Source organism: Lissotriton vulgaris, chromosome 12, assembly GCF_964263255.1.
Source record: "Lissotriton vulgaris chromosome 12, aLisVul1.2, whole genome shotgun sequence".
Classification (NCBI taxonomy): Eukaryota; Metazoa; Chordata; class Amphibia; order Caudata; family Salamandridae; genus Lissotriton; species Lissotriton vulgaris.
Window position 1 is genome coordinate 349460323 of NC_141700.1, and position 17907 is coordinate 349478229.

Below are 17907 nucleotides of genomic sequence, written 5' to 3' on the forward strand. Positions count from 1 at the left end.
TTGAGGCTGAGGCATAGACCGCAAAGGAATCTTGTAGTGCGGGGAAAATTTATCCAATCCACAGTGCGTACGATACAGAGCCGGCGCAAGGGCCTTAGCCCACTCTTCTGCAAAATTCAATGCATGCTCCTTCAAGACCATGTGTGCGAAACTAGGGAGGATTACCTCCTCCCCTCTCGGAGCTGCATGCACAAAAGGTGGGGGCCAGTCAGCCTCCGCTAACCAAATGTCATAGGTAGTCGTACGATTCTCCCAAAATACCCCTTCTATGGTACGTTGAATGTCACCTTCAATGAATAAGACTATTTCATAGAGTCTGTCAGGGGGAGCTACTCTGGAGTCAGGTGTCTCCACAACAACATAACGGTCAGTCGCTGTCACCTTCAGTAGTGGACGCAGGGCCTCTTGCACTATAGTAATCTCCACTGCGCTGTCCAGCAAGGTCAGAGCCCATGTCAGATTCCGAAGCTGGGTTCTCACTATCTGTGGCATATCTGTGTGCTGTTAAAGCAGCGACTTTCTTTTTCTGAAACTAGGGTCTCTCCAGTGTAGAATCGTCCTGCTTGCCTTTACCGTCTTTCGGGCGAGGCTGGTCATGTCCTTGTTGACCACCCCGACCCCTGCCGCCTCCTCCACCACCGGACGAAAAGACCGATGACTCCTGAAAAGAACGAGGAGAGCGTTGGTCAGAAACCTGAAAACGATCAGGTGATTTTATCATCGCGTGATCGCGCAAGTCATGTGGCCGCAGGCAATGGAGACGCAGTACGAGACTCCTGTTTCTGTTGTTGTTGTTGCTTACCCTGTTTTTGTTTTTTAGGCCAATTTTGTTTTTTGGACTTGGGCTGGTCATCGAACTCCGACTTCTGCCCTCGGGGTTGTTTTTTCTCTTCAGTAAAAAAAGGCTTGAGACCCCTACTATTGCGGCCCACGGTTTTATAAGCCGCCACAATAATCCTCGCCAACTGCCGGGGTTTTTCGGCATCGGGAATCGCCTGCAAAGCATTGGCAACCTGAAAGTTCACTGCATCCCCCTTGACATTAGCAAGAACGAGATCCGAAACCACATCAAAGGCGCCACAGAGACGCATACCCAATTCAACCGCAGCCTCTGGTCCGTGTTCATCTTTAACACGTTTAAGGGCCGTCAGCAGGACAGTCATAGACAGAGTGCCGTAACACCTCATGTAGACCGCCGCAAATGTCTTTCCCCAGGTCTCACAGTCACCGACTTCGGAGGTCAAGTACTTTGGTAAGCTAATTGTCAGAATCCTGTGTTTCTCATCAGGAGACGTGTTAGGAAATACTGCCTCCATGTTGGTCAAACTTCTCGGCAAGCCAGAAAGGAAAATCATCCTTTTCTTAGGGGCGCTTACCCATCACAGCGTTGACCATATCGGGACTGAGCTTCATTCCGCCCTGTCCGGCAGGAAGCGCCGCACCACCCGGGGCCCTGCCCGGGAGATTGCGGGTAATGTATTGCACTAACGACCTAATCACGCTAATTGAGACCACATGTTGTCGACTTAACTCAGCCACGTTACATGCTCCGTGCTGAGGATGAGGCGTAAATTCAGCCAAAACAGGCCAAGTTGCGCCTGAAATGGACAAAGGACCTAACCTCGGAGCTGATAATGAATGGGGTAGGGCGCCATTAAACCAAACACAATGCTGCCAAGTATCAATAGGAATCTCCTGTGCCCTATATGGTGCATATTCTGCTGGCACAGCCGTGGGAGTGTGCGTGTCGAACACACGAGTATCTGCATTCAGAGCTGGGAAGGTCACCCATGAGTAGAAAATCTCATGCGATTAAGCCACCTCTGCACTCACTACCAAGATCACGGCCATACCATCTTTGGGGACATTATAATTCTGCAAATGATTGAGCACCGCAATGCGGCTATGTTACGCAATGTCCACCGCAGCCATAGTGACACAGAAAGAAAAAAGGTACAAAGGAAACTTTGTAGCACAACTGGGTAGTAACTCAATGAAACCATTTTAGAAAGATTCAAGCTTGAAAGGACCTATACGAATACCGGTAGGTTTGTCCGACACCGCCGTTAACAGGAAACAACAATGAAGGGGTTAAGGACTGAACGATGTACTACTCAAGTATCATGCAATAAGACCACCAACGAATGGGCGCCATGTCGCAGCGATTCCGTGCTCAGACAGAACTGTGCATAGAGGCTTGGAACCTCAGTGAATTAGGGTGTGCCAAAACTCACCTTAGTACCCAAAAATCCCCTACCAGACTAGCTACAGTGTCTCATTGGTTATCACAAACTCCCAATGCTTAGACAAACCAGAAAATGGACTTAGTACACCTCAGGTAACGTGGAACACATGAACACTCTTTCGTTATACAATTATTTCAATCCAATCCAGAACAAGGAGTAAAAGAGGACATGTGCATATTTGAAATGTTTATTCACTAATGCAGTGTTCTCAAACGCAGTATCTTAGCTAATACAAGCAAACATATTATAAGAAACAAAGTAATCAGGATAGTCACTAGTCCATAGAACACAAACGGTGAAAGCATGGTATTATGCTAAAATGAATAGGGTTTAACAAAACCCAATTCTCACCCTCCCTAGCTAGTATATTATATTATATCTAATAAGGTCTCTTTGTGTTTTAGCAGGGCGGCCCCATACCTCAAGATCCTAGTGGTAAGGGATCACATCATCTTCCACCAGCTATCTGCATGCGAAGCACCATCAAGTGTGTTTGTATGCTCTTGTGCAAAGCAATATAAAACGCGCCTAAAGCCAGAACTTGGCTGCAGCTGCATGTATATTATGTCTAGGAACGTGCGAAGATCAGTGCTCACAACAACCACTGTGTTGAGATATCCTTGAAGGTTTCTGTACTCACTGTACAGACACAGCTCACCAAGCAAGGCTGATATCAGAGTAACAACATATTAATATTCGCATGAATCAAAAACATTCTACTAGGCTCAAAGCTAAAGCAACAGCTATGTGTTGTGTGCAAAAGCAGCAGAAAGGTAAAATGGCGTTTAAACTCCTAAAAAGCTCATGCTAACTTAACACAGCATACAGGCTAAATATATCTATATGACAGGATGTTTCAGCATCACTATGAAAATTCTCATATGTGAATGTACATCATGTAATTGAAGTAAACTGCTTCATGGTATCACATATATTTTATATCTCGTTTCAATCATCCCAGTGGATTTCGGTTCGAAGACCCTTCATCAGGGGAATGTTTATCCTGAAAATAAAAGAATCAAAATCAAGCATTTGAGCCTTCCGCCATGTAAAAGCGAAGTGAATTACTTCAGGTGAATTTTGGATAGAAACGAACGATTTAAACTGGTGCCAGTTGTGCTCAAGAAGTGGGAGAAACGCAAGATCCATGCTGTGCCATATAGTTATAAATGAAATGAAGAAATAGAATAATTCAGCATTGTAACGAGTGACCCGAAGTGTTCATGGTGTCTGCCTGGTTAAAAATAAGGATACAATGCCAATTGTGTTCAGGAGTGCATAACACGCTTCACTTAATGATGTGATCGGGGCATACAATAGGAAGTCTGTGCAAGTGAATCGTGAAGTCCATGCTGTGTCATTATGTTTAAAACAGTTCTGCTTCTCAAAGGTGACCAGGAATGTTTTCAGGTCTAGTTTAAAAAGCAAGCGGTATTAGGATAGGTGCCATGCGATTGTCGACAAGGTGATTATTTACAGAATAGTGAGACTCAAAGAGTCAGTTATTTGTATGCCTGTGATAACGATTTACGTGACTGTTTACAAAAATAACTTAACTCGAGGAGTCATTAATTAACGTGCCAGTGATAACCGTGGTTAATTTGAGAACGCCTACTTAGGTGATACCAAACAGGTATTACCAGATTAGCCACTGTTTTAGAATCGAGGTCTGTAAGAAAATTAAGGGCATTAATTAGCACGTATAGACAGAAACTCATAGAGCGAAACATTAGTCAATATATACGTGTGCAGCTTACCTATATGGTGGACGGTGCGATGCTCGAGACTGTGAGAGCCATATCCCAACGTTAACTCGGAGAGTATCGGTGCTCGGGATGCTGAGTGCTTTAAAGTATACATGCGTTAAGGAATAGGTGAAATAAAGATGGGACAGTGAATGTAAAAAGCGATTGCCATAGTGAAACCAGCATTGGCCTCTCGGCCGTGAAAGTGACGCGGCCGCGAAAGTGAAAGTGATCGCGCGCTGTGAGCAATGCGCTTCATGAGCATCACGAGGAAAGCCAGATGGCACCTCTGCTTGTAAGCGTGCATTCGCGCGCGTAACCGCAAGCTCTAGGCCGCCACAAGCAAAAGCGTATGGCTCCGGCGAGACCTGAAAAGGGACATTGTGGGTAATAAACAGGAAGACTTTCCAAATACTGCTTTTTCAAATGTGTTTTATACATGCCAAAGATTTAGGGTTCCATTTGGAGACTGGCAGATGTGGGGGATTAGATAAAGAAATGGTAGATGGCTCGTCTACCAACAACGCAGTTCTTCTGTCCCATTTTGTGCTGGGGGACAGCAGGCTTTGCAATGACAGCATATCAGCTGGCTCTGCTGTCAGAAGACCTTTACCTGAATGTTGTCTGCCACTGAGTCACCAAGCGACAGGTGCCCTTTCCTGTTTAGAGTGGAGTAGACTCACACTGGTCTTCCCTGTCTGGGGCTGACATGAGATGCTTGTCTGATCGGAGCAATGAAAGCTTACAGAAGTCCCCGGTGAAAGGAGAAAAGTCCCTGCTGGTCAGGACCATTGATTTATTTTTTATGAACTCTCACTTTGGGAGTTTGTGAAAAAACAAAAAACATGACAAGCAGGGGTAGAAAATTGTTTTACACTGGGCAAAATCGCACTCACTGCCTGCAACACACCTGATGGAGCAAGGATTTGCACGTAACGTGACTTGCTTGTAATCAGTCCTCTCGACATAACGTTAATATACTAATCAACATGTTTGTTCTATTAATATTGCATTTCACATAAACATTGGGTATCTAGAAGAAGCTTGCATATGTGTTTCTATTAATGTTAATCCTCTTGCAAATAATATGGCTGTTGCTACGCTGGATTTCTTAATGCGCATGCGTCTGTCATACTCACGTGACATGTCGTAACTTTCGCTTGGAGGGAAACTTTTGCTTCTGCGCACTAGAACTAAATATGGCTGCTCTGTGTTACCGAATGCCTGAAACTTGCTCAGCTGCTTTTACTAAGCTGTTCGTTCTGCTTAACATTAACGCAATAGAAAAATATAAAGTAATGGGAATAGAGTAGAGATAAGTGGTTTACAGTGCATTCATTTATTCTGTGTTCTCAAACTATTTCTTTTCTATTTTTACATGTAACTCATTTTGGGCCTGACGCCTACTGCTGAACTCCATCCTAGAGAAACTGCATCTGCGCCGAAGAAACACAAACCCTGAAGCACTAGCATTGAAACCCGGCCAAGTCATGACTTGCTTGAAGATGTTCCTGGGAAAGTCAACTTCTGAACCCTGTGAAGGAAGCTAAACAAAAATATGGACTACATTGGAATCATTATTGATACATTCACTGCCAGGTGGAATAAAAGTGCATGAGAAAGTGAAATGATGGGCGGGTAAGCAAGCATTAGTATTAATCTTGAAAAGTTTTCTTTTTATATAGAGTGATGACCTCTCCTCATTCCTTGTCCAGTCAAATTTGGGGATCCTTCCACTTGCAACATTGGGGGGTGGTACACTGACCTGAAAAATAGTATAACTAGGGTGGGCTTAGCTAGATAATTTGTCCGACTTGTCCGAATAGCTGACCTGTCACTGACCCAACTCCCTCAATAGGTAATTGAGAGCAGAGGTGCTGCGAAGCACTATGTCAGAAGATTCGCCTGACCCGATCGGGGTCTAGGAGCCGAGGTGCTGGCGAAGCACTTTGTTGGTGAATTCGATAACCCAATCGGGGTTCTGGCTGTTAGCTGCAGAGAGGGAATAGCGCAGGCGTTGCAACTGAACTGCGGGTGCCGGTCTTAAACTTTGGTGGTCCTGTCCTAATCCAAATTGGCTTTACCTGTCCTGATTCTGAATCTGCACCTGCTGGCCTACTGGCGACTGCAACTTTTGGGGTTTTCTGTCCTTTAACCCACCCGTGGCCTTGGTTGGTCTTCACACTATTCTAGGCAAATAAAAAATTGTGTGGGTTCGTCATTGTATTATTATTATTTTTTTACCCTTCCTACTGTTAAAGCTTTGAAATTACATATGTTCCATCTTCTTACCCTCCCTTTGTTAATTGCTCAAAATAATTTTTATTGCATATCATGTTCCTTTTCTTACCCTCCCTATTGCTAAATGTTTGAAAACTGTTTAATACATCTTTTGCATAGTTACATTCTTATTTTCATAATTGAGAGTCTTTTGGTGTTTAATCTTTGGATCATGACCATTTAAGTAATTTAGATAAAGAGTATAAACCTTTCCCGAGTTTGTGGTTATTATATGAGTGCAAATGTTATTTTTCCTATTATTCTAACACCCTGATCCAATAGGTTTGCAGGTACCATCGACAAGGATTGGTAAGTCAATGGTATAGGACCTAGTAGGTAAAATAACTGGTAGTAGAGCGAAGGTTACCTGATTAAGTTGTGAGTTATTGATTATGGGCCCAGGTGAGTATGGTATATTTGTAGTCTGGTGACGTGCACGCTCTATCACACCTATCACACCGACGGATACCCTTCAGGTAGTGAGATACCTGCCAGGCATTGCGCGGCTCCCAAAATATGTTGGGCGGTCCTGGACCTGGTGAGCCATCCACCATGGACTAAATGCAGTGCTTTAAATGGGCCGGTACTCACCGGTACTGAGTACCGGCATTTCTAAATTTTCTGCGCTTGAGTACCGGAACTTTTTTCATGCCTCAAAGACAGTACCGGTACTCATGGAGTAGCAGCCCAACTTAATTTGGCTTCTAAAAAAAAAGCACGACACACAGCTAACCGCTTTTGTGAAGCACTCGAGTGCTAATCTCCCCTTAACATCTCCTAATTGAGCAATGCCCCTCCTCCGGTTGTGCTCTCTAGCCCGGGATGCTGCAGCCTCCTGGGCACAGGAGATTCTTTCAGCAGACCTGCACGCTGGGCTATTGTGCTCTGTTGGCCATACAAACACCTTCGAAAAGTGGCGAAAGCTTTGTTTTTTTTAATTTCTTCATGTGCCCCCTGCTGTCCAGTTCCCTTCAACCGGTTTGCAAGGTGTAAACAACTTGGTGCGGGACAGATGAAAGGCCAAATTTGCATCTCACCCCTCTCCCTACTGATAAACACACTGCAGCCATAGCTTGTCAGAGCTTAACTTATAAAGAGGAGAAATAATATACATGCTTTTCCTTTAAAATGTAATTGATCAAGAAAGTTTGTGATATTGTGTTATGTATGTTTGATTTCTATAGCACTTTTCCAATGCTTGTGAGATCCAAGGCGCTATTACACTGGAAACAATTTAAGAAGGGGTTTACATTCAATTAAAAGTAAAATATTTATGACATTAGAAAATAATTTTAGTGAACTTTTTTCTTCGTGCCTTTGAAACAATTTCTAACATAAAGCGCCAATGAAACGAAATCTTAAATGAAGAGTTTCATTTGGTCATGAGGTTTTAGCAATGTTTTAATTAATGGCCCCTTAGCACTACCCGTAGCCCCGCCCCCATGGCTCCACCCCCATATCCCTGCCCGCCCCTAACCCCGCCCACATCTCAATTTGATGAGAACCTGCACTTATTTTTTTCCATTTAAAGCACTGTCTAAATGATGTCTTTTATTCAGATTGAGCCATAAAAAAACACCCCAAAAGCAAAATAAATAGATTACAATTTTATAAGGCAGAATCGAGGAAACTGATGAAAATTGCTGCCAAAGCGCCAAGAGTGCGTGTTAGGAATGTAATGCTTTGCTCCCTGAAAAAAATGTCAGAGGTCATCATTGCGTTGTCCCTAATCTTTTCACCCACGCACCTACTCTCGCCTGACAAAAAGGTCTTAAAATTCCCCATCTCTGAGGTTCAGGGCAGAGAGGTGCAGCCACTTAGAATTGACGTGCAGAGAGAACTTTTTAAGTGCCTGGCCACTTGAACAGCAGCACCTCAGTAGTTCTGGAGAGGAACCGAGGGCAATCTGAGGCCTTCCCGCCTCGCATTTAATTGGAAGCAAGCTGTTAAATGTCTCTCTGGCCTCATTAGCAAAGATAACTGTCGAGGGCTCTTCAAAGCCCAAATTGAATAACCACGTCGGAATTCTATAAATATTCAGAAATCCGACGAAAAAGAAATTGCATTCGCATCTTGGATTTTTTTTGCTACTGCACTGGTAACCTGCCATGTGGGTGATATCACCGCTCTCGAAGGCCACGCAGAAAAGATGGCTTCCGCCTTCGTTTTAAACTGAATGTAAAAGTTCACATTTTCTGGCATATACATAGAAAGCAAATTGGCACCCACTGAGGTCGACAGCCCACGCCTGGCGGATATGAATTGTGGCCGGTGGCAGAGAGAGCCACCCGAAATGTAAGCAATTTCTCTTTTTGCTTTTACAGTTGCATCGCAGGTAATAGGAAAATGGCCTGTCATGAATCAAGCGTCTTGCCCTCCTGAGCACTCTTTCAATTACATTTTTGTAGCGCTCTTAAGGCGGCTGAAGTGACCTGTGAAGTACCTCTTTTCTTTCACTAGAAGTTGGGAGATGAAGTCGCGGCCTGCTTCAGAGACTTCTTCAAACGCTTCTGCGTTAAAATCCCAGTTGCAGTTGACGATGTAATTCATGGTCTCGGTATCGTTCTCGCCCAAAAAAGGTGATAAGCCGCTGAGCCTGAAAGTCAAGAACAGGAAGTTGACAATCTCAAACAGGAACACTCAAAAGTTGTAAAATATTTATTAAAAATCAATAATTTTTCAAAAAAATACACACACAAACTTTATCATGGAAAGGAGTCATTTATCTGACGTTGATACACGGTGATGCCGAGAACTGCTACCTCTGACCTCACTGGCACGTGACCCCTTGTCCAATTGTAGCAATGACCAGACTGGCACATTACTCCTCATGTTGACCAGTTCCCTCTACTTTCATTTGAAGCTTATTAACTGAATGAGGTACATGGCAAAAATAATGAATAGATCTATACATTAGACCCCTTTGTGAGTGTGGAAGGGATGTATCTTATTGTCAGTAGCACTAGAAACCATGACCATTTTTTCACAGATGCAAAAAGGGCTTGGCTGACGTGAGCTCAGTTAACAGCAGGTTGGAGATGGCCTTTTGATCAAATATACAAGGATAACAATGAGTTGGAGTTAGTTGTCAAAGTGTAGACTGTGTGGTTGTTGACTAGGAGGAAGGAAAGCATGAGTCGGGTCTGGGATTTCCTCACATCATTAGTGGGTTACATTAAAGAACAGAAATAAACCAAGTATAACAATGGGTCAAAAGAAATGTAGCTATCTAGGTAACTGTGTGTGTATTGATTGAACACAATCCCTGAATCCAAGGTATTCCTGGTGAAAAAATGTGTTCCCATCAGATACCCGTCCTGTACCGCCCTACATCATTTGGGATCCTTCACCCGAAGGAAGTGGAATCAAATCCACTATAGGATTAGGTAGATTGTGTCCTAATCATATGTGAAGGAATTGGTGATGTATAAATGAAGACTATGTGATGGTATCAGGGGGCAAAGATAATTAGCAGTGCAAAAGGTTCTCTCTGTAGCGTGTGATAAAGTGAAGTTAATATTGGGTTGTGGGAGTGGATAAAATAATTTTATTGGGGTCCTACCCACACCCAAGGTTAAAAAACAGTGCAAAGTAGTGTTAACAAATAACTACTTGGGTCTTATCTAGGTCGACATGTTTCTGCAGTTCTTTTGGGCTCACAAGATACCCATCTGCTTCATCAGGACCTTAAGGATCAAGTGCTACTGCTGAGAAAAGTGTACAAAAATCATATCACCTGAGATCGCCGGTTGAAATGATCCATTGAGTCACCAAAGGACAAACAAACATACACATAAATAAATTACACACAGTTAGTGACGGTAGCTACAAATACACAGAGAATCTCTCGTGATGTTAATTTTTCTGCCAAATAATATTGGTCAATGGTTGTTAAACAATCAACCAAATGGTCAGGTAGAGAAATCCTGGAATGGAAAAGGTTGTATACACTCCCCCACAGTCTGGGGAATGAATTCTCCACCTCACCCGGCTACAGCTCAGGTACAAATGGAGCACCGCTCTATTGAATGTGAAAAGAAAAAATAATGAAAGAGGAAGAGTTCGCTGGAACTCCGTCAGAAACACACACACTTTCTCCCCAGCCTATTAGTTCTGCCGCTGTTTTGAATTCCACCCCGGTGCAGGGGAAAGTAGATGGTATTCGCAATGTAGCCTTTAAGTTTTCAGGTGCAACTAAGTTTGGTGCTTAGATTAGGTGTTTGTGCTCCGTTGCTTACTTGTAGGAAAACAAGTACCCATGTGTGTCTATCGGGTATACGGGCTGAGTGAAGGATCGAACAATTTTAACATTCAGAAAAGAAGATTCTCCCTCTCAGATCTAGGATCCTTTTGTAAACGGAAGCGCCAACGTAGCCCATTTCGTTACGTTAGTCCTGTGGCCCCCACCCGCTTACCTGTCCGTCGGTACTCCTCGCCTTCCTCTAGGCTGACAGTGGGAGGTACCGAACGGGCAGGAAGCGGAACATTTAAACCGCTTGCGATTGGCCGGCGAGGACACACGTGGCGCAACTTGTCACGTGCGTCGGAGAACTACAAGCGAACTGGGAGATGTAGTTGGTTTACTTATAGTCCCTCGCCTATGTTTACCAGATGCCGTTTTTATTGGCAATGTATAGCGTTGATGTTAGTAATAAAAACGCCCAATTTAATAGTACATTTTCAGAGAAAAGAGTGCCTATTATGAGGAACAGCACCAGTACTTTACGAGCCAGGAGGTAGCACGTGACGTTCTTTGTCACGTGTACCCCGAGACTACACCGTTGATGGGTAGTGTAGTTTATTTACTTATAACCTCTCGCCCAATGTTGTCTATAACCGTTTCAGCGCATTGGTTTACTTTAACATGTAATGCCCCGTTATTGTAATAACAAAACCATGTTAGACGAACTGATAGTTGGTTTCTTTGTAAAACCAGCGATGTATGTTGAAACTCGGCAAGCAGAGTATCATTGTTGCTTGGTCTACTATGCTCGCCTGTAGATTGTATTAAGGTGTTTAAGAGGACCAGTAGGTCTATACTGTGATTCAAGGCCCAATTGCTAGCTTCTATGTGTTCTATTTATATTGTCATACACTCTCCATTGCCATGATTACTGTGAATGGATGCCAGTGGTCATAGTTGGAGGTGGAACCAATGGATGTCAGTGGTCATAGTTGGAGGTGGAGAAATAGAACCAACTTGATATCTCTGCAACGTTCTGGCTCATAGATGCAGGACTTACTTCCCCGTATTCAATGGACAATAACCTATAGCGACATCCATGGGATGTCTTCGTTCAGACCTGTTATATCGGTTTGAAGTTTGTGCACCCATCTTTGTTCTCTTCGGTGTAAGAAAGTGCTAATGTCTGTTATGTGCTTAGGGATTATTGGTTGTTCCAGCACTGTCCATTGTAAGTCGGTGGGAGCATGTTGTGCCTCTAAAAAATGTTTGGTCATTCGTGTTGTCTGTTTGTTGCAGCGTATTGAGCTCTTATGCTCTGAGATCCTGGCCTTTACTTTTCTCGTGGTCATTCCCACATATTTTTTCTCGCAGGGACAGCTGATTAAGTATATGAGGTTGGAACTATTACAGTTCGTAAACCTCCGCTGTTCCCACGGATGGTCTGTCCCAATGTTGAGTGTAGTAGATTTACGAGTCTGGGGGCATGCTGCACATTGTCCACAAGGATGGTGTCCGATTACAGCAGGCATATCCCACAGAGTGCCTCTTGTTTTAGGGATTTCAATCTTAGGTCTTGTATGGACCAATTTGTCCTTGAGACTTTGTCCCCTTTTGAAGGCAAATAGGGGAACGGGCAGTTTGTCTTTTCCCGTATTGAGAATGCCCCAATGTTTCTTGACGATGCTAGTAATTTGGTTTGATAGTGTACCAAATGTCGTCACACAGGTAATTCGTTCTGTCTTCTGTTTGGGAGGCATTATTTCCAGTAGGCTAGCTCTATTATTGTTTTTTGCTCTTTTTTTGGATCGGTTTACCAGTTGTTTCGGGTAATCTTTATCCAAGAGGTCTCTTGTTAGATTTTTGGCATGTGTTTCAAAAGTTTCTTTATCAGTACAGTTTCTGTGTATGCGCAGAAATTGCCCATAGGGCAAATTATCCCTAAGGGACTTTGGGTGGCAGCTGTGGTAATTCAACAGAGAGTTTCGGGCCATAGGTTTCTGATAGAGCTCTGACTTGAGTCCATCCACTGTGCCGATGATCATAAGATCTAAGAAAGCCAATCGACATGCATCGAATTCCATGGTAAATTTAAGATAACGATTTTTTTGGTTCAGCCACTCATGGAATTCTTTGAGTTGGATTTCATTCCCACGCCACACCACAAGGATGTCATCGATGTAGCGTTTCCATGCTCGCAAGCACGATAGATGGGGGTTGGTGTCTGCGAGCACGTGCTGTTGTTCAAATTGGTGCACGTACAGATTAGCGAGACTAGGGGCAAAAACGCTGCCCATGCTAGTCCCGCTAATCTGTAAATAAAGGGAATCCTCAAAGGCAAAGAAGTTCTCCGTCATGGCCAGTGTTGCCAGGGTCATGATGAGTCTAACTGGGGTTATGGAGATTAAGTCCCGTGATAGTAACAAATCTTCTATCACCTGTAGAGTCTGCGTCTGGGGTATAGACGTATATAGACTCTCGACATCAAACGACACCAATAAATCTGTATTGATGTCGTATTCAATGTTGGGTAATAGTCTAAGGACATCTTTGGTGTCTTTTAAGTAAGAGGGCATCTCTCGCACCATAGGTTGTAGGAACACATCGACGAAGGTCGACAAAGGTTCCAAAAGCGAACCTATCCCAGATATTATGGGTCGGCCCGGTGGTGGACGTTGGGCCTTATGTATTTTTGGCAATTGGTAAAAATACGGGGTGACCGGGTTGGATACTTGTAGGTATTGGCCCTCTTTCGAAGTGAGCCAGCCTTCTGCTAGGGCTTCCTCAACGATGTGAGCTATGACGTTGGTAAGTCTAGCTGTCGGGTCTTCCTTGAGTTTTCTGTACGACCGATCGTCGTTGAGCTGGCGTAAGCACTCGTTCCAATATGTTTCCACATCAAGGATGACCACCCCTCCCCCCTTGTCTGCTGGTTTAATCACAATGAGGGGATTTTCAGTTAGATCTTTGATAGCATTTTTTTCATCTCTGGTCAGATTGGAAAACATCCTCTGCCTACTAGTGAAGAGCTCCTTAATGTCATGATTGACCGCTTCTTCAAAGGTTAGTACCTTGGGGGGTTGGCCTAACACGGTAGGATTAAAAGTCGAAGGTTTCTTCAAACCAGTGTTACTTGAGGCAACATCTTGTGAATTTTTAATGGCTTTATTAGCAAACAGAAAATGCAGCCTGATCTTGCGATAAAGTTTACTTAGTTCAATTTGGGCCTGAAATGGATCAGTGTGATTTGTTGAGACAAACCCAAGGCCTTTATTTAACACTTGCTCTTGGGTCTCTGTAAGTTGTTGGGAGCTCAGATTTATGACTAGACTGGTCCCGCTGCGGTTGTTGGTTGCTCCTGAGGGATCTTCTTCCCACTCCTCAGATCCATGGTCTGGGGTGGTATGTATGGTCTGTGGGTTGTAGTCTCCATAGAATGGAGACTACAACCAACAGTCTTTTTTAGGGGGGGGGCAGGAGAAGCCGGGGTCGCCAAAGAACTCCCAGACAAGGACAGGTCCGCTGGAACATACCACCCCAGACCATGGATTTGAGGAGTGGGAAGAAGATCCCTCAGGAGCAACCAACAACCGCAGCGGGACCAGTCTAGTCATAAATCTGAGCTCCCAACAACTTACAGAGACCCAAGAGCAAGTGTTAAATAAAGGCCTTGGGTTTGTCTCAACAAATCGCACTGATCCATTTCAGGCCCAAATTGAACTAAGTAAACTTTATCGCAAGATCAGGCTGCATTTTCTGTTTGCTAATAAAGCCATTGAAAATTCACAAGATGTTGCCTCAAGTAACACTGGTTTGAAGAACCCTTCGACTTTTAATCCTACCGTGTTAGGCCAACCCCCCAAGGTACTAACCTTTGAAGAAGCGGTCAATCATGACATTAAGGAGCTCTTCACTAGTAGGCAGAGGATGTTTTCCAATCTGACCAGAGATGAAAAAAATGCTATCAAAGATCTAACTGAAAATCCCCTCATTGTGATTAAACCAGCAGACAAGGGGGGAGGGGTGGTCATCCTTGATGTGGAAACATATCGGAACGAGTGCTTACGCCAGCTCAACGACGATCGGTCGTACAGAAAACTCAAGGAAGACCCGACAGCTAGACTTACCAACGTCATAGCTCACATCGTTGAGGAAGCCCTAGCAGAAGGCTGGCTCACTCTGAAAGAGGGACAATACCTACAAGTATCCAACCCGGTCACCCCGTATTTTTACCAATTGCCAAAAATACATAAGGCCCAACGTCCACCACCGGGCCGACCCATAATATCTGGGATAGATTCGCTTTTGGAACCTTTGTCGACCTTCGTCGATGTGTTCCTACAACCTATGGTGCGAGAGATGCCCTCTTACTTAAAAGACACCAAAGATGTCCTTAGACTATTACCCGACATTGAATACGACATCAATACAGATTTATTGGTGTCGTTTGATGTCGAGAGTCTATATACGTCTATACCCCAGACGGAGACTCTACAGGTGATAGAAGATTTGTTACTATCACGGGACTTAAACTCCATAACCCCAGTTAGACTCATCATGACCCTGGCAACACTGGCCATGACGGAGAACTTCTTTGCCTTTGAGGATTCCCTTTATTTACAGATTAGCGGGACTAGCATGGACAGCGTTTTTGCCCCTAGTCTCGCTAATCTGTACGTGCACCAATTTGAACAACAGCACGTGCTCGCAGACACCAACCCCCATCTATCGTGCTTGCGAGCGTGGAAACGCTACATCGATGACATCCTTGTGGTGTGGCGTGGGAATGAAATCCAACTCAAAGAATTCCATGAGTGGCTGAACCAAAAAAATCGTTATCTTAAATTTACCATGGAATTCGATGCATGTCGATTGGCTTTCTTAGATCTTATGATCATCGGCACAGTGGATGGACTCAAGTCAGAGCTCTATCAGAAACCTATGGCCCGAAACTCTCTGTTGAATTACCACAGCTGCCACCCAAAGTCCCTTCGGGATAATTTGCCCTATGGGCAATTTCTGCGCATACACAGAAACTGTACTGATAAAGAAACTTTTGAAACACATGCCAAAAATCTAACAAGAGACCTCTTGGATAAAGATTACCCGAAACAACTGGTAAACCGATCCAAAAAAGAGCAAAAAACAATAATAGAGCTAGCCTACTGGAAATAATGCCTCCCAAACAGAAGACAGAACGAATGACCTGTGTGACGACATTTGGTACACTATCAAACCAAATTACTAGCATCGTCAAGAAACATTGGGGCATTCTCAATACGGGAAAAGACAAACTGCCCGTTCCCCTATTTGCCTTCAAAAGGGGACAAAGTCTCAAGGACAAATTGGTCCATACAAGACCTAAGATTGAAATCCCTAAAACAAGAGGCACTCTGTGGGATATGCCTGCTGTAATCGGACACCATCCTTGTGGACAATGTGCAGCATGCCCCCAGACTCGTAAATCTACTACACTCAACATTGGGACAGACCATCCGTGGGAACAGCGGAGGTTTACGAACTGTAATAGTTCCAACCTCATATACTTAATCAGCTGTCCCTGCGAGAAAAAATATGTGGGGATGACCACGAGAAAAGTAAAGACCAGGATCTCAGAGCATAAGAGCTCAATACGCTGCAACAAACAGACAACACGAATGACCAAACATTTTTTAGAGGCACAACATGCTCCCACCGACTTACAATGGACAGTGCTGGAACAACCAATAATCCCTAAGCACATAACAGACATTAGCACTTTCTTACACCGAAGAGAACAAAGATGGGTGCACAAACTTCAAACCGATATAACAGGTCTGAACGAAGACATCCCATGGATGTCGCTATAGGTTATTGTCCATTGAATACGGGGAAGTAAGTCCTGCATCTATGAGCCAGAACGTTGCAGAGATATCAAGTTGGTTCTATTTCTCCACCTCCAACTATGACCACTGACATCCATTGGTTCCACCTCCAACTATGACCACTGGCATCCATTCACAGTAATCATGGCAATGGAGAGTGTATGACAATATAAATAGAACACATAGAAGCTAGCAATTGGGCCTTGAATCACAGTATAGACCTACTGGTCCTCCTAAACACCTTAATACAATCTACAGGCGAGCATAGTAGACCGAGCAACAATGATACTCTGCTTGCCGAGTTTCAACATACATCGCTGGTTTTACAAAGAAACCAACTATCAGTTCGTCTAACATGGTTTTGTTATTACAATAACGGGGCATTACATGTTAAAGTAAACCAATGCGCTGAAACGGTTATAGACAACATTGGGCGAGAGGTTATAAGTAAATAAACTACACTACCCATCAACGGTGTAGTCTCGGGGTACACGTGACAAAGAACGTCACGTGCTACCTCCTGGCTCGTAAAGTACTGGTGCTGTTCCTCATAATAGGCACTCTTTTCTCTGAAAATGTACTATTAAATTGGGCGTTTTTATTACTAACATCAACGCTATACATTGCCAATAAAAACGGCATCTGGTAAACATAGGCGAAGGACTATAAGTAAACAAACTACATCTCCCAGTTCGCTTGTAGTTCTCCGACGCACGTGACAAGTTCCGCCACGTGGGTCCTCGCCGGCCAATCGCAAGCGGTTTAAATGTTCCGCTTCCTGCCCGTTCGGTACCTCCCACTGTCAGCCTAGAGGAAGGCGAGGAGTACCGACGGACAGGTAAGCGGGTGGGGGCCACAGGACTAACGTAACGAAATGGGCTACGTTGGCGCTTCCGTTTACAAAAGGATCCTAGATCTGAGAGGGAGAATCTTCTTTTCTGAATGTTAAAATTGTTCGATCCTTCACTCAGCCCGTATACCCGATAGACACACATGGGTACTTGTTTTCCTACAAGTAAGCAACGGAGCACAAACACCTAATCTAAGCACCAAACTTAGTTGCACCTGAAAACTTAAAGGCTACATTGCGAATACCATCTACTTTCCCCTGCACCGGGGTGGAATTCAAAACAGCGGCAGAACTAATAGGCTGGGGAGAAAGTGTGTGTGTTTCTGACGGAGTTCCAGCGAACTCTTCCTCTTTCATTATTTTTTCTTTTCACATTCAATAGAGCGGTGCTCTATTTGTACCTGAGCTGTAGCCGGGTGAGGTGGAGAGTTCATTCCCCAGACTGTGGGTGAGTGTATACAACCTTTTCCATTCCAGGATTTCTCTACCTGACCATTTGGTTGATTGTTTAACAACCATTGACCAATATTATTTGGCAGAAAAATTAACATCACGAGAGATTCTCTGTGTATTTGTAGCTACCGTCACTAACTGTGTGTAATTTATTTATGTGTATGTTTGTTTGTCCTTTGGTGACTCAATGGATCATTTCAACCGGCGATCTCAGGTGATATGATTTTTGTACACTTTTCTCAGCAGTAGCACTTGATCATTAAGGTCCTGATGAAGCAGATGGGTA

At 43.9% G+C, this 17907-nt stretch overlaps 1 protein-coding gene across 4 annotated transcripts in view; it reads right to left on the bottom strand.

Moving 5' to 3' along the window:
- The window catches only part of MYLK3 (myosin light chain kinase 3), a 709471-nt gene that overhangs the window by 114535 nt on the left and 577029 nt on the right, over window positions 1–17907 (bottom strand). For all 4 annotated transcript variants that reach the window (XM_086945117.1, XM_086945116.1, XM_086945114.1 and 1 more), the window contains exon 11: window positions 8715–8867. In XM_086945117.1, coding sequence (XP_086801243.1) covers window positions 8715–8867 — 153 coding nt within the window. The remainder of the gene's footprint in view (window positions 1–8714; window positions 8868–17907) is intronic.